Source organism: Mastacembelus armatus, chromosome 24 (genome assembly GCF_900324485.2).
Source record: "Mastacembelus armatus chromosome 24, fMasArm1.2, whole genome shotgun sequence".
In the NCBI taxonomy this organism is placed as follows: domain Eukaryota; kingdom Metazoa; phylum Chordata; class Actinopteri; order Synbranchiformes; family Mastacembelidae; genus Mastacembelus; species Mastacembelus armatus.
Window position 1 is genome coordinate 17979032 of NC_046656.1, and position 25113 is coordinate 18004144.

At 38.7% G+C, this 25113-nt stretch overlaps 1 protein-coding gene across 1 annotated transcript; it reads right to left on the reverse strand.

The window, feature by feature from the left end:
* On the reverse strand, positions 1-25019 carry ppp2r5a (protein phosphatase 2, regulatory subunit B', alpha isoform). The gene is made up of 13 exons (XM_026318549.1): positions 23968-25019; positions 13495-13691; positions 7713-7814; positions 7518-7610; positions 5240-5370; positions 4183-4242; positions 3612-3720; positions 3149-3202; positions 2934-2984; positions 2714-2833; positions 2256-2383; positions 1989-2090; positions 1-1785 (listed from the first exon to the last, which is right to left on the reverse strand). The coding sequence occupies exons 1-13, from the start codon at positions 24113-24115 to the stop codon at positions 1521-1523; spliced, it is 1560 nt and encodes a 519-aa protein (XP_026174334.1). The 5' UTR covers positions 24116-25019; the 3' UTR covers positions 1-1520.
* Between the last annotated feature and the right edge of the window lie 94 nt (positions 25020-25113).

Here is a 25113-nt window from a genome sequence, read left to right on the forward strand (position 1 = left end):
TTTGGGTAGAAAGATAAAGTAGACTTTATTTGATGGTGAAACCTAAATAAGATCTGAAATTACAAAACAGGTTCCCCACAGTTTTTAACATCACAGAAGTTGGAATGCTGTACTTTACAGAAAGGCATCAGAAAAGACTGAACCTAAAAATACAAACTTACAAGTAAGAGTGCAGACACCCAGGTTCAGAGGGAACACCATTCAACTTAACCTGTCCTGAGGCCTTCATATGACCAGCACTAGCACTGACTGCACTTTCCTGGGTCACAGAAACCTCATACTGTACATAAAATGTACATAAATTGAGTGGTATTTCCCTTTAAGTAGTCTCCATACTTTCATAGAGGCATTTATGCACCAATCAAATATACACTCAAGCACATCTTGCAGCCCATCATAATACAACTGTGTTCAAAAAATATCTGCCTTGTCAATACTCTGGAAAAACATAGTCCTGTATGTCTCAGGTGTATTTTAACACTTGGGTAGGTGTGGAAAATCACTGCTTCTTTGATGCAAAGGAAAATATTTGTCTATGTCTCTACATTAAATATGACGCTAACCATTTCCCCCATTTGCAATCTTTATGCCATGCTAAGCTAACTGGCTGCAGCCTGTAGCTTTATACAGAAACAGGGTCTCATCCACAGTTATATATTTCTCAAATGGTCAAACTGTTCCTTTAAATCCAGGCAAACAAGTCATTCTGTGAAAGTCAATACTAGTGTAAATAATCACGTGTTTTGTAAAAACTATTCTCTTCATGTTTTCACCCAAATAAAAAAAAAAAAGTTTACTTACACCTAAAAAATAAAAAAAATTCCCACAAAAACTGATTGTGAACCAATTTTAACTCCACAGTCACTTATGGAGCAATCTCTCCATATCTGGGAATATTTTCTTTACAACTCCTCGACTTTGGCCTCTTGCCTCCTCCTGTCGGGTTGTGACCATCTTCTAGTTCTAGTTCTGATCCTGACAACAGTCCTTTTCTGTACATTAATTTTGGGTCTGGTCCCATTTGCACCAAATACTCCCCAAATCTGCAGCTCCCTTGTTCCTTAAGGATTTTGCACCCAAGTGTTTGCAGCAACAGGGAAAAGCACATTAAAAAATAGACATTTTAAATAGCTGTTCAGCTTCTCTAAGTGCAGCACAATTGGAAACATTAAATTCAAGTCATTATTTTCTCCCCTCCCATGTAACATACAATGAATATAACAAAAAAAAAAAAAAAAAAAAAAAAAATCTGTTTTCAGTTAAGAAACTAAATGTGAAAGGATAAATCTTTGATTGGACAAATAAACAATATACTGCAGCCACACTGTAACATCCAAAAATAGTCTTAAGTTGAAATATATATTTATTTTTTCTGCCAAAGAAATGCTGGCATTCTAAGTCACTAAGTAGATTTAAATATACTGCTGAGGTGTAAATTGTGTTGCCATCTCCTTTAATCCTCCCTGGCGGTCTTGAACACGGCGTCAAACCATAATGGAATTGAAGACTGACAGTCGGTGTCATTTGGCACACGGATTGTTCTCAGTGGCTGCCACACTGACGTCAGGATCTTTGTCATCTGTGGTGACGGCAGCAGCATCATCAATACTCTTCTCCTGGTTGTCATTATCATCATTATTATTATTATTATTACTATTACTGTTGTTGTTTTTCTGGACACTTGGGTGCCCATGGCTGTTGTTCTGGACCAGAGCAGTGTTGCTGAGCCTCAACTCGTCCAACTTCTTCCATAGCTCGTCTCTCTCCTGCTCCTTCTTTTTCTCTCTGGAAAGACAACATTTGAATATTTTAATCCATGTCAGCACAACAGAAATAACCAAACAAACAGGCAGAAATAAAAAAGTCAATGTGACATATGATTGTCCCCTTTTTTCTCAAGGATACTGAAATTGACCTGGAAGAGGACATCATGAAGGAGAGTGATACTTCTAATTGTTGGTCTGTTTCATACTTTGCCTGTTACTCACCGTTGCCTGTCTGTTTTATAGGAAGAAGTCAACTCATCAAACAATGTGCAATTCATCTCCATTAGCGTCTTCAGCACATTGTAGACCAGAGCTACAATTGTCCTGCAATTGACAAACAGAGTTGCTGCCATCAATGACACACACAGTCATGGTCATCAGGGTTTTGACCACTATAAACACAATTATGTTCATACATGACCATGTTCACACCCTAATGCAACAACAAAGGCAGGCAAGACTGGTTGTAACCACTGGGAGTGTACGTACGGATTCCAGTGCTCTTTGGAGATTCTGTACAGGCTACCAAACATGATAGGAAGGATCTTGTCGATGTTCTCCTCGATGAGGCTGATAATGTACTCGTTATTCCAGAAGTACAGCGCTCGCTCTGCTACCTTTGAGGACAGACAGAAAAGTAAAAACACTGGGAGTGTACTTGCCTATGATCTTCTTAAGACGTTTGACTACTGATTTCTGTTCAGTCAAGAAAAAGACCAGGCAAAGGCAAACTAGCTCCTGTAGTTTGCAAGTAACTTTCTCCTGCTCTTGAGTCAGTATAAGTCTTGTAGAGACACCTTCCTAAAGCATTAGTGCTTTAGCTAAGGTTCATTATGAAACAGAAGGACAGCTGACTGAGGACAGCCAAAACATCTGTTTACTTTCCCTCCTGGCAAGAATCTGAACTAAACGACATTTAATAGTTGTGGGAAGCAGTTTAAAGGTACCTGAAAATGTGGATTGGCCACACATTTAGAGATCTGGTTGAACAACGGCTCCTGGATTTTCTTGAATTGTGTTGGCTCAATAACATCCAGAATCTCCTCAATTTCACCCAGGAACATCACCTAATCGAACACGTGGTTCCGAACATGAAGCAGAACATTAAGATCTGGTTGAGAACTACCAGCTGCAGGTTAATGGTGTATTTTTAGACATGCAGATTACCTCTTTCTGGCTGCATATTTTGGGCCAAAACTTCAGCAGCCCGCGAATCACCTGCACAGATGATAAAATTTCTTGAGAATTTCTCTTTCATGTAAGAAAACTGCTTGAGTGCGAGTGGGTGTTTGCTAGCACCCGCTACACATTTCTCTGCAGAGTCGACTAAATTAGTGCTTGAGGCTTGGTGCTTTGAGTGGGTGGAATAATAAAAAAAGTACCGGCTCGGTGAGAGTAGGATCCTTCTCCAGGAACTGGACCACACAGTAGGCCAACTGACACATGCAAAGAAAAACAGTGAATGTACACAGTGTACCCAAAACACAGACAAACAACGAGCCTGGAAACACTGCACTACATTTAACCCCAAATATCAGGTGTTTGATCTGCATTTAGGGTTAAAAAACTGGTACATTGAATATATTCCACTGAAATGAATTAATAATCAGTAAAATGGAATTTTATTGCAGCAATTTCAGTGTCAATGCCACTAGAAGAAGCTATAGTATAGGGATTAGATCATGACAGTAACGGTACAGACAATCAGATTATTACAAATTCTACCAAACCTGTCACATTAAATTTTGATATCAACAAGCTTATGTTAGACAATGTGCAACAAAAATGAACATTTATGAACAAGTTATCCAGAAAAATACTCTTAAAAGTAAACATTTCTCGTACCTGTGCATGGAAAAGGGCCAGGGATTTAGCCGTGTGTAATGGGATAAGCACCTTCATCAGAAACTGCTTGTGCTCTGCTTTCAGAGGCAACGCAAATCCATTGATGATACTGTAAACAGCAGAAGAATGTTAGAATACTGCAAGACAAATCAGAAGCAGAAGCCAAATACCATAAAATCAGCATGAGCATAACTGTGACTATTTGGTTCCTAAAGATGACATAAGAATTCAGTGCAATAACAGCAAAAATAGCACTAAAATGACAGAACACAGGACTGTCTACAGCACAGCTAGGACAGAACCTGATTTCTATTATACTGATTACATTAATATAATTATTTAAAATCCAATTCAAATAGTGAGAAAACTATTTTTATACACAATATCAATGCTCACAAATGCTTGACACAAAGAAGTCAACACAAATAATAGTACTAATTAAAGGACAAATGCACTCAATATTTTACATCCTCATACAGTCTGTATGGCAGTCTTTGATTGAAAAATGACTAAAATGATTAATAGATTATCAAAGTAATCAACTAATTGTTTCAGCCTAGTCATTACTTACCTTCCCAATATTTCTAGCAGCTCAGCAACTCCATTGAAATGCTCAGTTTCATAGATGAACCTACAACAGCAAATACATTGACAATAGAAATTATGAAAAACATAGCAACATAATCAGAACTATGGATTCGATCCTATGCCGTGTTCTCTGTATGAACTCCTTGAAAGGGAGCTGGACAACTTTATATATGAGGTTTTATTTGATCCCTGTCCACCTGTACTAGAGCTGAAAGTAAACATTCAAACTTCAAAGAAAAAAAGTGAAAACTGCAAATCCTTTAACTGGGTCTTATTTACACAAATTAATGAGAATTAATAATAATAGAAAATATTTAGCTAATGATTAAATTACTACAGGTCTTTTGTGGATTAATGGTCCATACATCGTTTACCCGCTGTCTGGTAACCCAAGTGCTCCCATGGTATGTACAGACAGAACCTGACAACTGGGGCACTATTTTTATCCCCAGTGGCAGATGGTCAAAGTGGGTGCACCCGTTTTGCCACCTTGTCTGTTGGAAGTGACATCAAGTGTCCTCTGTTTCATTGTCACATAGCAACAGAAGTAAAGATGGACGACGCTGCGGCTGGAAATCCGATGCCTCCATCTGCACTTATTTTTTTCCTTTCTGTTTCGGGAGAGCAAAGAATCTGTCCAAGCTGTGTACTGTAATGTTGTGTTGGGACATTATTTCTTAGAAGGTTAAAACATTACATTTGAACACATTAAGTGCACAGTGGGGTAAAATGAAAACCACAGTTAGAAACCCCATAGCAATGTTTATTATAGTTATTGATACTTTTTCATTCATTCATTGTATTTGTGTTTCTGTGAAAATTAGAATGAAAACTCCAGAGGAAACGATCTGCTCAGAGTTCAGAGGTTATTTATTTCTACTCCTGAAAGTTATTTTTTAAAGTTTAATTCAAATTTAAAAATATATTTTATCTTCAAAACGATTGAATCTGCATAAAAGAGAAAAAATGCCACAGGAAAGACAGAAGACCTTCAAAGACATTGAACACATCATCCAGTTTCCAAACTGAACGTCACACACCGCAGGAAAATGTTGTTGATCTGCTTCCTGATGAAGGCTCGCAGCCCCAAGAACTTTCCATAAATCCGATGCAGGATGGTCTTCAGGACGTCCCTCTCCCTCGGGTCCTCGCTGTCGAACAGCTCCAGGAGCTGAACATACAGACAATGAAAAGACAAACACACAAAGCTGTCAGCTCTAAATCATGTGAAAGGTTTTCACTGAATCAAAAATGCATTTTTTAAAGTCATATCTCCGCATTGTATGACTAATTGTATTGCTTTAATACTGTGGACTTGAATTTTTATTGTTACATTTAACCACTAAACCATCTGAGCTATTGGAAATAACATGAAAAGTCATTATTACAATACTGTTAAAGGGAACCAAACTAGGGCCACTGAGTTCTCAGATCATGCCATCAACATCTCAGTGACAGTGCTGACAGTCTATTTTTAAAACTGCATACATCCAGGAAAAAGGTTTCATCATGCACTCAACCTTTTCCTGCACTGTGTGGACTCACATTCATTCAGCTACACCGACTATACTCTGGGAGTTACACAGTGCAACCACGCTTACTGTGCTGCAAATGAGCAGCTCGCTGACTGGAGCTTTGTTCAAGGGTTTAGCTTTATCCAGGTTCCATTGAGATTTTCTCAGAGGTGAGCTTTTAAAAGAGAAGCCTGACTCTCTACCATTAACTTCAATAGCTAGATGATAACTGTGTCATCTCTATCTTCTCCATTACCATTACATCACTTGACTATTGCAGATACTGTAACACTTGGCTCACACATGTGTGATCATACTGTACAACCCAGAATACACAGACAGGAGTAGATAATCCAGTAGTAGTACTAGTAGAGTCGTGTCCGTTTTAATCATATGTCAAAAAATGATTTTAAACTAACAAGCATGGTGGAAAACTGATCATGAGCCTGGTCCTAATCAGCTACACTCTGAGCCACTTTAAGGGATATGCCAAAAAGTCTATAATGCATAGTGGGTTTTTCCACATTAAGATGAAAAGTATTACTGAACTCTTCACTCTGCATGCAAACGCTACAAATATCTTACTTATTAATTTATGTCTCACAGCAAAAACGAACAGAAAGTGCTTCCAGTGTCTATAATTAACATGTACATAGTCTAACCAAGAATTGCCGAAGGGAAGCTGACATCAAGACACTGCTCTAATCTCAGCTGGTATCCTTCATATTTCTTTTACTACACACCTATTATTAAAAGGTCAGCCTGTAAGATAACAACGCAGTAACAGAAATACATTGACACATACTGTATTTGTACAGTACATAAAACACCCACTGCACCATTGGTAGGGGGTGAAAATTGAGAAACTAAAAAAAATGGAGACACACACACACCTAACACGGAATCTCCCAACTAAAATGTGTCCTCCCTTGTGAAAATGTCCTTGAGAAAACCAACCACAGTCTGCTTCTCTCCTGAAGAGTAAACAACAGGCAGCTATTTAAAGCTTCCCCACGACACACTCACATCATGGAAAGTCGGTCTAGGCACCTCGGATGTGGCCCAGCCAAGATTCCAGGCTCTGTGGTCTCTGTTAGCTGCCGCTTCTTTTCTGCTGCTTCACACAAGAAGTAAAACCTTCCGGCAGTAGATGGTTACTGAGCCAGGCCATATGTACACAAGCTACAGCCTAATAATAGACCGGCTTATTCAACAAAGGATACTGTAGGTTTTTTAACTCGCCAAACATAACACAATGTGTTGATCATTTTCATTATAATATTTACCAGTATCAGAAAATCTAATCATGCTAGCAACCATCTGTAGCAGCCAACAGGAACTGTCAGGAGTAGCAATAAAACAGTCAACGTCCTCCTATCTTTGGGTTCTAAAGCAATAAGGACTCTAAACTGGTGACAGCCACTGTGACATTTTGTTCAAATTACTAGTCTTCTCATTCATAATAAGATTTAATAAGAAAATGTTCTCAATACAATAAACTTAGCTGAAGGCCTTCAGCTGAGAATCTCATCGTAAACTGCCTGTATATGTTGTCAGAAGTGCTTGTTAGGTATTCAAATGGCTTCAGAAACCCATCCCACCTTTCAGAGGTTGGAATAAGAGAACAGTGTTTAACTTAATCAGTGTGTAACTTTCTAAAACTGAGGATCAGATATTCACTCCCAGTTCATGCTGTAACAGGCCGGATGAGCGGGAAACAACCTATTCAATTTGCAAACCTACTGACACATTTAAACAATAACCATGAAACAACAAGCTGCACATTCAAAAAAAAGACACTCACCTGCAGGACAAATTTCTGATCAATGTAGCGCTTTGCAATGCTGGGCTGGAAGTCTGGGTTTTCAAGAAAGCGCAAGAGAAACTCGTAGACCAGCTAGAAAAAAAAAAAAAAGAAAGAATATAACAACATGCACTTCTGCAAATACTCTAATACACAGTAATGTTGTCTAAGCTAAATAAGGACTGTATCTCTTACTTGTATGTGAGGCCATGAAGCCTCAAGAGTGGGTTCATCCTCCTCTGGGTCAAAATCAGGGTTATCACTTGGAGGAAGAGTCCTGAAGATGTTGGTGTTAATCTGGACGAGAAATGAAAAGTTATAAAAGAAAGAAAAAGTTAATTTTGCAACAAACCCCTCAATAACACTGGTTATGGTTGATACCTGCACAGCTTTGACAAAACTAGTAAGGGTAATAAGCAGGTGTTACAATGTCCCACAGATTAAATAAATGTTGTCACAACTGGTCAAAATGTATCTCAGAAACAAACTGATGTCAAAACAATGTAATTCACTGTTCTAAAGTATCCAACATTTCTGGTACAGCTCAGAAGAAACCAAAGGCAAACATGCAGCCATGAACATTGCAGTGTGATAACTGGGCTGGAAAGGAACTTAAAGCCTATTCCTGAGAATTTCTAATTTAACTGATGATGTTTAATTCTGTCACCAAAACAATGGGCCCTGGATAAAACCATTACAGATTCCGCATCTGTCGCAACCCTCTATTAAAATTCTGTAGCGAAGACAATCGTTGTAGACAGGTCACCACCACCTCTACCCACCTTGTTATTTTTAGCAAGGGTAAATTTGAGAGTGACACACACAGCGGTGGGGAGCTGGAAAAGCTGGCATTACGTGATTGGGTGAACACTCTCATGCTGAAGTGATAAAGACAACATCAAATTACCTATTGGCAGCTGGAAAATCCAAATGACACTAATGGGAGAGGAAGGCAGCAAAGGAATTTAAAACTTGACAGTCGCCCAAAAGCCTGACATCCTGAAAATACCCACTGAAAAACTTTCAGGGGAATATCATTCCTGAACTAACAAGTAGAGATGCCATCAACAGAAACGGAGAAAGCAAAGACACTTAACTAATAAATCAGAGCACGAACTGATCAAGCTCGGTAGGATGGGAGAAGAGTGACGGCAGTAATCTCTTTTAGCTTGTGTAACATTTTTACATTTCCTGCAGATTTTCACTTTTTTACAACAATTGCACAAACCACTGTAACTGTCTTAGGAATTTTCCATCACCTGGTCAAAAAAAACACTTGGAGAGCAACAATATTTAGATGGAGTGACATCCAGTTTAGATTTTCACGTCACCACGTTAGTCTGATCTGTGCATTCAGAGACGACCTTCAGTTCAGCACTGTACTGAGCTGTGACTTGCCTGCTTGTGGCCTTGATGTCTGACACTGAAGTGCAGCTGTTTCTAAGCTGATGATACCCCATCTGGCAGATATTTACACAGTAATTCTCTCTTTTGAGTCTGGCTATATTTAGCAACACAACTACACAATAAAACAGAAAATGTAGCTCATCCTAACATTCTCACAAAAAGTTAGTACATTTTCCATTAAAAAAAAAAAAAAACTAAGTAAAATGATGAATCTATTAACATTTTTAACTATTAGTTTTATGTTGACATGAACTATCCTGAGAATGTTTTAATGTATGCAGATCATGATTTCATTCACACTAACCAGAACTGTACACCCTGTTGGTCAGCAGTCTAATATCTGTGTGACTGTCCTACAGCATGTCTTCTCAGGGTTCACTAAGTAACCAACCATTCTCAGCCCTGTGTGAAAAGGGTGTCTGGTAAAAAACCAGGAATCTGAACCTTGAACCGGGTTCAATTTTTGCTGTGATGCAAACACACATTCCTGGTGGAACGTGTAACAAAGGATAATTATTTAATAATTAGTGAACACTTTACAGAGTTATAAATCCAGTCTGTGACTTTCACAAACCACTGCGCTTTGGCATTTAATAATCTTTAGAACACATGAATGTTTAAGTGGATTTCCTGCATTACGTTTCACTGTCTCGCTGCTGCCTTAGACAACATGACCTACAAACACAGCTCTCAGCACCGTTTAAACAGAGGGTTGTTTTCATCTAAAGCTCCACTAACTTAGCACAGGCATGCTGCGCAGACGGTGGGGCCAGTCTGCTGTGATATAATAATCACAAGTTTACTTTTTGTCCCCCTCTATTACTTAGTTTTTCCTGGTGTGATCACATCATTGACTGAGCTGGCATCAGATCAGTCAGATCATAGGGGAGGTTGCCAGGTGAGACAATGCACATCACTGATGCCCATTCTTGGCAGGAATGCTTTGAGGTTTTACAAAGTGAAAATAAATGGTAGCTTCCATGGCATTAGGGCACAGACACAGGGCCATCTGAACTCCATATTGCTGGTACTGCTAAGAAGGTGTAACGATTGAGTGCATTATTCTATTCTGTCTGGCTGTACAGCGTAACAGGTTACAGAATTCACCACACATGCATCAGGCATGTGCCTTTAATTCCTTCAGTCACATCACCATATTAAAAAATAACTATGGTTGGACAAAACAAAACATTGTGGGAGGAAAGCAGACACAGGAGGAATGTGAGAAATTTGAAGAAGTGGAAAATGGAAACGGTGACTTATGTGTGAGTATTAGTGTGAGTGTGCATGCGAAAATAATGTAGGTGGATTGTAAAAGGGCTGTTCCTAAGTGACAGTGGAGTAAGTGAAACCAATGTTGGCTTGCTGACGACAGGGGAGGCTGTAGCTCTGTGTGAGAGGTCAGATTGAGGTTGACAGTTGTAGCAATAAACACCTAGTGACACACAGGATGAGCAGGAAAGAAAGAGGTCAGGAAAGCTTTGCGATGGACACAATGTGCAAACTCTCGAGAGTAGCATTAGCAAAAAAAAAAAAGAAAAAAAAAAGAAAAGAAAAGATAAAAATAGCTGAGAATCAAAGTGAATACAAAGGGAATTGTAGCTCATGAATGTTTTTTCCACCTTACTGTCTTTTTACTCTCCGTGAGGCAGAAATGAAAGAATTCAATCAAAACTTTGAAAGAAGTGATTTTTCTGTACTACACTAATGCAAATTATTAGTTGGCTACTTTTACACAGATGACAAACCTGACTGTTTGTACTCCTAACTACCTCAGTGATCAAAGCAACCTTCACTGCAGCAGAATAATGGGCTGCACTTTAAACACTCACCTCGCCATTATCATGTGATGCCAAGCATGGAGTATCTGGGAGAGCTATTATGAGGCCAGGGTTCTGAAAGTGCAGCTGCTATTTGTCTAACCCCATTCAGGAGGCCAGCCCATGCTCTCCTATTGTACGCCGATAAATCAGAGAATAAAGGCCGCTGACGGTGCCTGCAAAGTCACGCATTCACACTACTCTGGGTAGCAAACTTGTTGGATCTCTGATCAATTATTTCTTGGCTTGCCCTGATGACCCTTCAAATAAGTCTCCTAATGATCTAAACCAGAATGATGAAATTTACATCAATATTTACTGTCTTTATTCAGCTGTGATGAAACAATCACTACATTTTAGTTTTTGTTAGTGCAGTTAATTACATATTTGTCTTTTGAATTTCTAAGACATTTACATTTGTATCATGACTGAAAATGTAAAAGCAGAATTTGAAATAAGATCAAAGCATATTTTGCTCAGTGGAGTGAAATGAATTAACTCTGGTTTGGGTGATTTACCTGTAAGATTTAATTAGTTTAGGTACAAATGATGATTTTTAATTACTGCTGACATCGAAGGATTTGCTGCTATGTTTACTGCCTGTGCTAGCACATCAGGAAGTTTATCAGGTCATGTTGCAAACAGGACAAAAAATCCCATATATTCATTCTGTCAAGGTCAACTGTTTCAAGTGTAACGGTGCATTTGATTAAAACATTTTCTTTTCCTGAACAAATAGTAAGGAAAAGCACTTAGACAACATACAGTATGGAGTCTCCAAAGCTATGGGGACAAAAGGTTTTGTGTAGTGAAAGATTTTAACGACTGGCAACTCATCTATCCTTTTCATTTTGCTGTCAATTGTGTTTAATTGTTGAAAAATTATTAGGTTAAACTTTGAAACCTTAAAACACATTCTAAGACCTTTTAAACGCCAAGTGCAATGTAAATGAATACATGTTTCACACTTTAAGGCTTCCTAAATGAACAGTTGCAAGGTATGACATGGTTTACCACCTACAGTCCATTAGTAATCTAAAGACTCAGGGGTGGAAATGCTCATTTCTATCCATCATGATAATCTGCAGTGTGGAGTGAATCACTGCAGCACTGAGTACAGTACTGACTTCTGTGTTCAAAAATGATGTACATGAGTCATTATTGTACTGTAGGAGGAAACTCAGGGCACCTGCTATGAAGACAGATCTATACCATGTTGGCCAAAGATCCTTTGGAGAGGGCTGGACTGGTTGTCAAACAGACTATTGTGTAACAAGATTCCTGCAATAACCAACGTGTTAATCACTGAAAAGAGAGCTTCTGTTAAGATGCGTTCAGTGTACTTTAAGATAACGCCTTATAAAATGTATCTTAATCCACTTACAATAATTTAGTACTCAGGTCTGCCTGCCTCATTCAGCTCTTCACAAAGTAACTCTGATAAGTTGCAGTTTGCCATTTCACACAAGCACTAATTGCAAATGTGGTTTCCAGAGTCCTAAAAATATATCTCATTCATGATGACACAATTCTGGTAACAATCACATTAGACACACATCTGACAGCTGCACTTAACACGTGTTGTCATGGAAACAGTTACTAATACATACATTGTGGGAGATTTTAATATACTTGCTCTTTTTGGGTCTGAAGGAACGTCATGACGATTACATGTCACTCAAGCAAATTTCTCTTCATTGTTGTTTTACAATGGACGTCCATAAAAACTGCTTCAGAGGATAATACAAGAAAAGTACAACATTTCCTGATGAAGTTAGAGCAGACCACAACATCTTTAATAAATAAACATATGACCAGTAAGACACTGCAGGAATTTTGTATAATAAATGTTTAGGGGAAAAAAAAAAATCTCTGGACCTGTGGATGTTATGTGATCTGCAGTACTAACACACCAACAGAAAAGCATAGTCTCCTGGGTTTGGAAAAAGCACTGAGACAAGACAGTATAAGCAAGAGTTGAATCTTTCCAGCAAAGTGCATGTGAGCTTTCTTGCGAAATGACTACAAGTAGTGTGACAGGCACTAGCACTGACTGTGTGTATGTTTTAAATTACAGTCAAAGTTAGCATAGAACAAGAATCCACAATTTATTTGTGATGAGCTCTAACAACCATGATTACAGATAGCAGTATTTTTCCCTGTACTGTGGCCATAATAATAATAATAAAAAAGAATCGATAGGTTTTGCCATACAAGCTTTCAACAACAGCAAAAGAAACACTGAAAGATGGCAACAATTACTCTCAAAATTCAGGGGAGAAAAAAAAATGAAAAAGAGAGAGACATTTAGGGTTTATAGTACAAAGTTGGAGATGACGAAAAATCTAAACCTAATTTAACAAAATCTGCTTCACATATACAGTATTCAGTGGGCAAAGCAGCGATCATAGAGAGAGGAGGAAGACAGAGAGCTTCAAATTACACCAATAATGTCAGGCTCTTCCTCAGTTTGTGCTCACATGGAAAAATAGCAGTAAGAGGTTTTGTATTGAGAGAGTTACATGTTCTTCAAATGCTTTTGACATGACACACGCTGCCCAGACAATGATCGGCTTCCACTTTTTAATCCTGCACAAGGACACAGTTAGGAAACCTTTTTGTTTAATAATTGCACATTAGTTACTATTGTGTATGCTTTGAACTTGAAATGCAGAGTTAATTTTCTAAACAGACCACAGAAACTTGGGTAAACAGACACTTTTAAACAGCATGTGTGTGTGTGTCCTCACCATAGTAACGATTTCTGGGTATGCAGACTCCACCAGCACCCCTCTGTTGGTGGAAACGTAATCCACAAGCTCATTGAGCGTGGCCCTCTTGACCTCCTTGCTCTTTAGGTCCGTCACTGAGTCCAGGAAGTCGAAGAGCATGCAGCACTGCTGGAGTTTCTGCGTGAATAGCTCTTGCTGCTCTGTGGTTGGGGCATCTGAAATCATACAAATTGATTCATTGCTTATTCATATGCTAGAAAACAGAATGTAATGCTCTATGGAAACAGATTACAGATGAGACAGAAAGACACCTATTTCCCTAGATTGGCAGCGTGAAAACCTAAGGTAGCGCATTTTCATTTTGCATGCGGAAGTACTGATTTTTGTTGGACTCAGCAAAACAACCAAACATCTGGTTAATTGTATAACATTACATATCTAACTACAACGGAAGAGACACAGACACGACACAACAATGTATTCTGCTGCACACAGGCAGCTCAGTCATTGTCGGATTTGACTGTAAAACCTTTTATGGATTAGACGGTGAGTGCATTCAGGGTTATTAAAGCTGTCAAACTTGACCCTGGCTAAGCTATAAACAGCATATGGCAGCTGTCCAGAAATGCAGTGACATACTGTACAGTTGTACAATGTTCTACCCCGACAGAGCTCAATGCTGCAGACACAGGACTCTGTGTAATTGTTGCAGGAGGACACAGATAAAATGAACCAACTCTGCAGCTCTGGAACCAAACACCCCAAGGCTCTGAGGTTACACAGCTATAGATGCCATCATGACACTGAAATTGAGGTACATTGGTGTACTTAAAATGCCCAAATAGTATATTTTTCTGGGTGTAAATTAAGTTCAAGCAGATACAAGTGAGTTCATCAGATTATTTTAGTTATCCACAAGTATCCACAAGTTTATTTCTTATGCAAACTTGAAAAGCATACAGATGATGTGGAGTAATGCTTTCATAGGCTTGTAGAAATTGTAAATGGCATTTACCCAAATATTTTTGTCATCTGATGTGATAGTAAACCAAGTATTTCTGGATTTGACAATATGAATATGTGATGTTTAATAGTGAGAAAGTGCAATAACAGAATACATGATCATGACAATAACTGTTTCTCACAGTCCTAAAACACACAAACGCCGTGCACAGTCAACGGCTTAAATGTGTTTTAATAGCATGAGAGCGTGAGAGACGCCCTTTTGCAGTTCCATATTGAGCAATATTATGTAAGTGAACAGACAGTACGCTATAAAATGATGTGGCATGGAGACATCATAGAGTCAGGCACAGCCAAAAAATGTACAATGAGTTTCACACCTAGTGAAAATGTTCCAGTGGTGTTGACAGCTAATGAAGTACTTACACAACTGAACTGTACAGGTCAGGCTGCTGGCTGCTGTTCTGAGTGAACTCAATATCTGAGTGTAACTATAACCAGACTGACTTTGTTAACGCACTACTTTGCTTTAATGCCAATTTTCCAAAGTATCAAATCTCAAAGGATTCCATGCTGCAAGGGCAGACTGAACCAAATTGGATCAAGAAAGGCGAAGGGCCATATTGCCCCTGAGGCCTGAATGCCGCTGTTGTTAACATGGGAGATGGATAGCTCACATTTCTTCCCTGTAAGTGGTATGTGGTAGACTTGTGTCGGGCATGCACACTGAATTCAAACCTTCATTGATTTCAAGTCAGTAAAAGCCACATATTGAATTCTTTGAGGCAGAGCAATATAACAGTCTGTCTGCACCTTTAGTGAACAGTTTGGCATTTTGGGAAAGACACTTCTTTTCTTTTTGACGTAAATTGGATGAGACAATTTACAGTCTCCTTTAAAGGCATGCTAAACATGAAGATACTGTATAGCCAGTAGGGCATTAACTCTGAAACAGGCTTAGACCTCGAGCTTAAGTTGGGCTTCATATCATGCTGTATTGTGGAAACCAGGGAGTATGTAAAAAAAAAAAAAAAAAGTATTTCTTCAAGAGAGAACTATCTCCATCGCCCCCAAGAGGAGCAAAGGCTGAGCCTGTTAGATACTGTCTGGTGCGTAGATGCTTTTCCCAATGTGAAGCTATTTTTGCCTTTCAGATACAGATGCATTAGTGCAGAAATTCCTGAGGGTACTTAGTGAGTAAGGAAAATATTTCCATTAGGACTATGAAGCTATGTATGAGAACAAGGAGAAGAAGAAAGCATCTGAGAGATCGGCCATAAACTCCAAATTAATGAAGCTGCCAAAGACTGATGTGACTGCATTTCAGAGCAATAAATAAGAATAAACAATAAAATAAGAGCCCTTCACTGGCACACCAAATGTTTTATCTTGGAATCAAAGGGTAGCATTAGATGTGAGAAGAGAAAACATATTTAACAAAAAGTAATATCTCTGCAGCCCATATTCTGTACTCCTGTAGCCTGCACAGAGCTTCAGGAAACACTCATATTATCTGAATGCAACATGCAATTTCATAACCACACATTAACATGAGTGATAGAGACAAATATGTCACAACATGTACAATAATTTCAATTCAATGTCATATTTCTACTTTCAATTTATTTTATCATTGATCTTATTAAACCATAACATTCTAGACAATGGGATAAGGCAGTTGTGCCTGAATAATTTGGAGTGGTTTCTAGCAACTTACACTGTATAATACACAACAAAGACCAGATACGGTGACAAAAACAGGAAATACGATCTCAGCTCTTCAACCACAGCACTGCAAAGACAGTTTAAAGAAAAACATGCAATTAACTGTACAATAAACATCACACAGAGAAGTGACAAATTAAAACAATAAACACATAAATAAATAACCAGGTTAGCAGGTAACAGTACTGCAGGAAACAAAAAGAAGTTTATGAAAATGTCTAAAGTTACAGTTGACATTCCTATAACTTGCCTGGAGACACATACAGTATGGATGCTATTTAAAAAGACCGAACTTGTCTAAGTAAGTCCCTAACATTTCACATATCATGCCAGAGCAAAAGAAAAGGCATGAGGTCTAATGAACTCCCAGAAGACTTCTGAATTAGGCATGGATCAGAGCAAGAACATGAAAACAAATGCTTAAAGCTCCCCTCATCTATCAATATGAAATGGAAGAAAATGGAACCAGGATTTTTACTAGCGTTTGTCATCAGCCAAGCTTGGTACCAAGTAGGGAGGCCTTTTGGCATAAAACAAAAAAAAAGACATGGATACAAACTACTATAGACATGGTGGCAGATTAAAGCTCTACAGTTCCTTTCCCACTTGTATAGAACTGTTGTAATGTTTAAAACATTATCCAGGTTTCTCAGCATAAAGTTAAAATACTATCCACAATGCAACACTAAATATGAGAACAGTGTTTGAAGAGAGCAGCAGTTATGCAACCATTTTCCATTTTACTATCCTATGTTTCATGGCCCCAGTGGCGGATGTGCTGTGTCCTGGATGAATAGTGCTCTGATGCTTTTGACTGTGAAAGAGGACAACAATCATGGCAAACGGGGGGGGGTGGGAAACACTCCTTGCACTTGCAGCAACCGTGCAGTTTTCTGTACACAAAGATTGGTGGAAGACATGCAGCAGGTCCAAATATTTGAATTTAAAAGATAAATCCAGATTGGTTGAAACGAAGGAGATCACTGTCCTAAATGTAAAATCCTCTTGCATACTATGAGGGAATGTATTAAACCATGTTTTCAGGGCTTACTGTTTACATTGGTTCATCTGTTCTGCAAGACTTTTGCTTAAATTCTTTGCACAACCATTAGGACACATACCTGTACCTGGCCTTTTGGTGTCCAACAACATTTCAAAGAAATAGGGCTAAACAGAAAGACACCAAAACAAACCCAGGTACAGCATGCAGGTAGGTGACCTCTGAACAGTGACAGATTAGTCCGAATTGTCCCCTGGAACACAACATTTAGAAATCTAGTCAGATTTGACCACACTTTTGCTATGAATAATTGGTACATATTAACTGTAAAACACTCATCAATCAAGTGTGAAAACAAAACCAGAATATGTTCTTACCATTCAAACTCATAAAATGAATAAAACTCATAGAATCAGCCCCAGGTTCCAGATGACTTGTAGCTTAACTTAGTATGTAAGAATAGATTCTTAACTTACAACTGGTTTAAATGAAGTACTGGATATTCCCACAGTCACAACAAGCTAGTCAAATATTTTAAATTATTTATGGTTAAGCCAAGGAGCATGTTTTTGGTTTGAGTGCAGCAATTCAGCAAAGAGACATTTCTGTGTGCAGCCTTTGAGCAAAGTTTGTCCATGGGGCTCAAACGAAGGAAGAAGTCCCCTGCAGTTCACTTTAACAAGTGTAGTGCTAATAATAATAATGTCTACTCATGCATATTGTACTTTATTTTGAGTGCTTTTCTATGACTTAAGACTACTTTAAAAGAACTGCCTCTGTCATGGCAGATTCTGAAAGAGGAGTCACACAGTCATACAATCTAAAACTAAGAGAGGACAAATAGAAACATATAAGACGTGATTGTTCTGTGTGAGCAACAATCATCAATTAAGATAATCTTTTATGTTCAATACAAAGACTGAACTGCCAAGCTTACTTTAGCAGCTATATAGGTTTGGCTAAGATAGTTTAATGGCAATGGACAAATATGTTAAAAAAGTTGACATCATTCCAATATCAACTGTCCTCATCTCTGGAGCAACAGGTGAGAGAGTTATGTGGTAAGATGGCAGATGTGAACTTGTCCAACTTACTGAAGGTGTGCCTGGCTGTCTGTAACCATCAGGTCACCCTACCCCTGCTAAAAACATGCATGAATGCTAAACTGCAAACAAGTGCATGAGAAAGGCGGACGATGAAAGCAATAAACCACACACAGCTACCAGTATCCAATAGTCACTGAAGATGGGCGCAAAAACCAACAACTGGAAGAAAACCAGTTTTCTTTCCTCTTCTTCAAGGGTAATGTAAACATGGAAAGGAATCAAACTCTTTCAGAGTTTGGATCTATTTTAGCCATATGCAGTTGTACAATAACCCAGTATAGTAACCCAGCATGGGACCCCCTTGTGCTGTTTTTCTCACATTACCTCTATGGGAAACTTGAGCATGTGTTATACTTGCTGAGAAAGATGAATGTCTGACAATCTGGCCAACAGAGGTCAGCGCTGTGCAAGGAGAAAGGGTGAACAACACTGGTCGGCCATATAGCTAGGACATTTCTATTTCTGTTTGTTCATAAAGAGTTAGTGGAATAGCAAGACATCAAGTCAAGTGTATAGAGCTATAAATGTCTATTGCTTGCTGAAAGGGGCAGATAAGCAATCGGTTGTATATCTAGAGGAGGCGTACATCATCAGCGCAACTTCCTGTATGATAACAACAAAGCATACACTATTTTCTTAAGCTAAAACACATTTCCATGGTAATAAAAGACTAAGGGCCACAGAGACCCAAACAATGAGGAAACATGTCTTCATGTGTAATCAAGTTGTTCATCTGCAACACAAAGCTTAATTTTCATTTTTTTGTGATATCTCCATAAAAACTAGAACAGTTATTCATTATTATTGGTATGTTGTTGTCTCTGTGATTTTTTTTTTTTTTTTTTAAATTCAAAGACCTGCTGCTCTGCATCTGTATCACCTGAGTGTTTCTGACACACAACAAACACTCAAGGAAATGAAGACTTTCTGGCAAGACTTCATATAGTCTGTGTGGTTCAGGAGGTGGAGCTATTTTAACTTTGGTGTCTCATTTTAGGTGTCTTTGCTACACATCAGGGTGGAGTAGATGAGGTTAAAATTATATTCAATTTATGAAGGGGAAATTATATATTGTGGTATACATCGTTCCCATAATGTAACTGTATTGTGTAATAGCACCCAGCCCTACTTGCAGCTGGTCATTATGGCAGCACAAAATCACACAACCCACGTCTCCAGTCAGCAGCCTCCCAGGAAAAAATACATTTCAGGCAGCAGTATTGTACAGAAAGGTGGGACCAAATCCTAACCTGCCAGAGCCCACAATTCTGACACTGTCAAGAACAGAAAAAACACAAATGATTTGTCTCTTTGTTTCCCTAGAAAAATATGTATCGATTGCCAGCGGCTGGCAAACATGATGGAAACTTGTCAATCAATAGGCCAATACAGTGGACATGTATTTCATGACCAGATATTGATGAGCCACTGCCAAAGGATGCAGGCTAAAATAACTCACATACAGCCATAAAATGATAGACACCACTGTTACCAAAAATATAGGACACATTGACAACAAACTTCTATGTGGGCACAAGTCATGGAAATTAAATTCAACGCACTTTTCAGCTGATACTGTCACTCTACTATATTCAGGCTATTGACAATAACCACCACACCACCCAAATGTGAGCTTGGGTCTAGTTAGAAATCATGGCTCAGCTCTAAATTTCACGCCAGTGACAGAAATACCAGCCTAAATGAAGCAGCCTGCATTTGGAAAGTAAAACATTTCTCTGGCTCGCTCTCAAGGCTTCTGGTTGTCATGGAAACAATGTTGGGTCTCTGAGTGACTCATCTTTTCAGTGTCTATCACACAACAGGAGCTATAAGCGCTCCAACCTCTCCCCTGCAGGAGGGAAGAAGCATCTTTGCAGGCTACTATCTTTTAAGACCTGAAACATGCTGGCTACAGAGATTTCCTTTTTTAGTCCAGTTACTCTAGAAGCCGAGAAGTGTGCTGATGAACCCAACACTGTAACTCAGTCTAAGTAGGACAGGAAAGCATGCAATCTTATTTGGGACTCCATGTTAGGATGCTTGGTTTACACTAATAAAAAAAAGCTATTGTTGAATGTTAACATTATACTCCAATCACTTTTGGCTTTTAGGTACCTGTGTAAACTGACTCAGTGTTATCAGTTGTTACCACAATACCACCATTGTTTTGCTTCCAGGTACAATTACTGCACTTTTGCTCAGTGAGTTGCCAACAGGTGATCAGGGTTTCTTTTAATTCCTGTCTGTACTATCAATATGGATATTTACATAACATCTAATCTGTCAGAACACAGTTACACCTTAAAACACATAAGTATGGACAGTGGTCTATTGGTAACCATGAACGGTATCCGAATCATGAGTCATACAGTTGTATAACACTAGAAAACAGATGGTGAGTCAAAGTCATTTAAACAAACTCAAACAATTATGACTGATTCTGCAAATATTCAGAAGGTAAGGTCCAAATGTGGGCAGAAAAAGGAATCGATCATTTATGGGTTTACATTTATGAATAAAAAAAAATGCTACCTATACCTTAAACAGAAGAGAAATCCTGAATTTACTTAAAAGAAATTCACTGTTCATTGGTAACTGAAACCAAACACCTTGTGATACAATCAAATACCCCACAACAGATAAGTAATAGGGACTGTACTGTCAACTTATGCTACCTTAAAATATTTGTGAATAGGTAGCAAATACTTAGTTAACTAGAACACTGTTAACACTGAATCTCAATTTTTCAATAAAGTATATGATAACAGCTTAATATTTGCTTCTAATTATACTTTGTTCCACTTATCATAGGTATACTTTAAACAATTGTCTCCTCCAGTTATCGGTGATTTGTAGCAGCTCTCTGGCAGTATTTCAAACTGATGACACTAAAGTACATAAAACTGTACAAGCCAAACTTTTAATGACTGGGTAGTAACCCTCTGGCACTATCAACTCCATACTTCATGTAAATCATGTGCTGACACTCGCTCACTGTAAAAGCTTTCCAGATCTGCCAAGATCTGATTACGACAAATCTTCACTGCTTCTGTTACAAATGAAAAGTGTGATTGTGCAAACTTCTTTCCCCACACGACATCAATATAAATAGCATTCTAATTGAATAATAGTCAAATAGTCTAAACACTGATTTAAGAATGCGACACCAAAAAAATAAATCAACAACCACATTTCTATCCCTTAGGACATACCTCATAGTTTCAACAACTAATGCTTTAAGATTTTTATGTGAAAACAAAAGGGACTTCAATAAAAAAAGAGAAAGTAAAAAGTGCACATGCTTTGCCCCTTTATGATTAATGAATACAATAAACCTAAGAAATGAGAGACAAGTTCATTCTAGGCAGAGTAAAGGGAATGATTAATTGAATAGTCTGCATAGCATATTCCAAAAAAACATTAGAAAATCAAAAATAACTGAAATACAGATTTTTTTAAAAAAGTCTATACCAGCAGCAGTCACCATGACAAAAGCACCAATCCTACTCAACCTTTTAGCGGAAGAAAGTGGGGTCATTTTACTGTCATTTTCATGCATGTCAACAAGGTAGCTGCTGCCACGCTGTTCCAAATCAATTTCGTTACAAATTCCTGCTGAAAAACTGCTCTCTAGAAGCACCATGCAAGGTTCAGATACTAAAACACAAAACTTTCTACAATTCCTTAAAACTGTATGATAGCTTGACATAACTGATACCAACTGATTGACATATCTTAAGCAGAGAAGCTGCATCATGTTTAATCACAATGATATTTGAGATTTCTCACAGTATTGAAAGTAGAGGATTGGTTCAGATAGACCTGCTCTGGTCTGGGTCAAGTTCCAAGTTGGATATGAGCAGTTCTGGTGGTACACAACACAAGTTGGAAAGGTAATGACTGTACTTTCTTAATGAAAACAATGCAAACTGAATCCTGCATTACAATTACAAACCTTGTTAAAACATGCTCCATGCAAGTATTTTTGTGAATGGAACTTAAATATACACAATTGTAAGCTTGCTCAGCATTGAGAGATTTAACCACAGGCTACAAGAAGACAACTGACAGGTACTGACTCAGGTGCATGTAGTAATTTGTATAATTCATCAAGTTCACGGTTCCTGAAAATAAGTGATTGAAATACATGGAAGAGCTGAGATTGTCTTATGTAGTTTTCAAATACAAAATTGACTGCTTCAGTTGAAGTACCAACGGATGTTAATGAAGTACAATAACCACATATTATTAAATCAGTGAAAAACAGCATTTAAGGGTCATGGTGTGCATGTGCTGGAATGAAGTGCATGGGGGTTAAAACAGTATATAATCAACATAATTGTGTGTAGCAATGGAGAAACACACTGCCAACTTACAGAAAACACTACAAGGGTTAGGAGTGTACAGAAACACAAATGCTGAATTTAAAACATAGATTAAAATGTTTGTCACTGTCAATGTAATTGTCAACCAAAGGTTTCATAAACACCACTTATATTATCCCACAGTGTCATGTTTCACTTGATACAGGTTTTCAGTCCTGGGATCTCTACTGCCACATCTAAACGTTTAGTGCTTGCTAGTGCCACTGCAGAAACGATCAAATCAAAAACAAGTTAGAACAGGTAATTTTAGGTTTTTCATAGTGGTGACACTTCTTACCGACTACCTTTCAGTCTGGTGAAATGCAATAAAATACAACTGCACAGTATTTTAAGCACACTTCTGTATCAGTCATGGAATGAATGGCTTGTGATCTGCACGTTACAAGTTCAAATACCTGCTGGCATGATTTGGATAGTGTACAGGAAAGAATAAGAGTTAAAGTTAAGGCTGTGTTATGCTTCTTCTTTAAGGTGTTCTAGTGGTCCTTCCTCTGTCACAGCACAAGCTGATCTACAGCATATTCGCACTGGGAATGGTTTATATACATACATATATATAAACAAGTCAGCTTTCTCCAGGTTTCTTCACTTTCAACAATGTCTACTAGAATCCACAAGCAGCCCAATCTAACCAATCACAAGTGCTGTCTTACACACTGTATATTTATAACCCCACTGTGTAGCCACTTTATTATAGAGACAACTATCAGCTCCAGAGATACCTATGTAAAAGATCTGGAGCCTCCACACATAATCTCCACAACATTTTGGCCCCAAGGCCTAAAACCCTCTTAACCCATTCTTCATCCAGCATTACTCTCTGGATGTGTCTCTGCATGTCAATTCAACCCATTACCGCTCCAGTGAAACCATTCTCTGTAAAAACACCTTGTAACCTGTGAGTAACCACAAAGCAATAGTATTCCAAGGAAAGTAAACAAAACTCACAAGAATACACAAATACAAGACTGATGTAATGCACTTTGGCACACAATCGTGTAATTTCTTTTAAGTGCTTTGTGGTGGAGCTCTTATGCTGCTTGTGTAGAGGGAAAAATCATAACAGAGGAAAATGTTTGGAGATGTCCCCAACTGTTTTGGTTTTCTCTATCCAGCAGGTTTTGCATTAGGACTTATGCAAATGAGTTTGTGTGTGCCATGTAAAATAACTGCACAGATGGCTTTCACTTCACTGATCTACTGCACTTCTGCTAATAGGCTGCATAGTGAATGCATGCAGAATCTAACCACCCAATACAGTGGTCATGACAGCCCATTTCAAGCGGCAGACCCCTTCATCCTCTTACCGTACCTTTGAGCTGCGGCAGCGGTGAAAGCTCAACCGGAGCGCCCTGAGTGCGGTACTGAGAAGAGCCTTGGGATTTCCTCTGTTTCTGGGCCTTTCTCACGGACTTTCTCGTAAACCCGTCCACTTTCTCGGATGCGGAGATGGCCGACATTTTGCTGCATACACTGACGAAGACGAAGCGATTGTGTCCTTAGGTCAAACGAAAGGTTTCTTCTTCTGATCCCACTGCTCGCATCAGCAAACTGTACAACTTGAAGCTAGTCTTTTGTCAAGGGTTATTCTGTATGATCCAACATGGTCGATCGGTACTGGGTTTAGACCAAGTCCAAAACCTGCATCGCCGGGAACAATCTTCAAAACACGAACCAAAAATTGAAGATGCAACTCATGACATTGCCCGAGTGTAACCTGTGCTATCACTTAATATGTTACGTTTCTAAATGCCGGATGTTTTTATCTGCTCCATAGTGTCTGCAAAAGATCTACCTGTTGCAAAACGGAAAAAAGACACAGTCATAAAAAAAAGTTGCCTGAATTAGCAGCAAACTTCCAGCAGTCGCCAACTATTGTCCTGCTAGGCTGCCAGCTAATGCATCTAGCTAGCTTGCTAAAATTAGCTGGCGTTGATGTGTGTTACTACACTTTCCACTGCAGCTGAGGGGATAAAAAGTTTCAAAGCGTAGTTGTCTGATGAAATTCACGGAGTTCTCCGTTAAAATGATAAATCCACGTCTTCAAACGTCGGTTTAATCCTAGTTAGACTTCCGGTGAGCGTCCGTTTAGAAGAACTATCCGCGATCGAAGAAGTTAAATTTCGATTAACGGCGGAGTCTCAATTAGCACTGAAAAGTTAGCCGCGTCCACACAGGAGCCACTTTATCCCAGTTAGGTCAGTCGCTGAACACAGAGCGGTGTCGTCGTTTTCATGGCACCTAAAAGACGAATATTATTACACACAGCAAATGACTATGAATATTGTGCTGGCAGCCATAAAGCTCTCCCAGTGCAGCAGCTCCGTCTTTGCCTCTAACTCGACCGTGCGCTGGACTGCAGAGCCTGACAGGTCTTTGATTGACGTGACCAACGGCCAATCACGAGTGGGCATTTACAAACAAGAGAACTTTTTGAACCAGTCAGGTCGCGCAGGAG

Bases quoted from the DNA above. Each gene is read 5' to 3' on its own strand.
- ppp2r5a (XM_026318549.1), bottom strand. From the start codon at position 24,115: ATGTCGGCCATCTCCGCATCCGAGAAAGTGGACGGGTTTACGAGAAAG. The intron at 3,203-3,611 runs GTACGAGAAATG...TGCATGTGTCAG, and splicing joins TGGCCCTTTTCCATGCACAG to TTGGCCTACTGTGTGGTCCA. The intron at 2,834-2,933 runs GTAATCTGCATG...GTGTTCGATTAG, and splicing joins AAATATGCAGCCAGAAAGAG to GTGATGTTCCTGGGTGAAAT.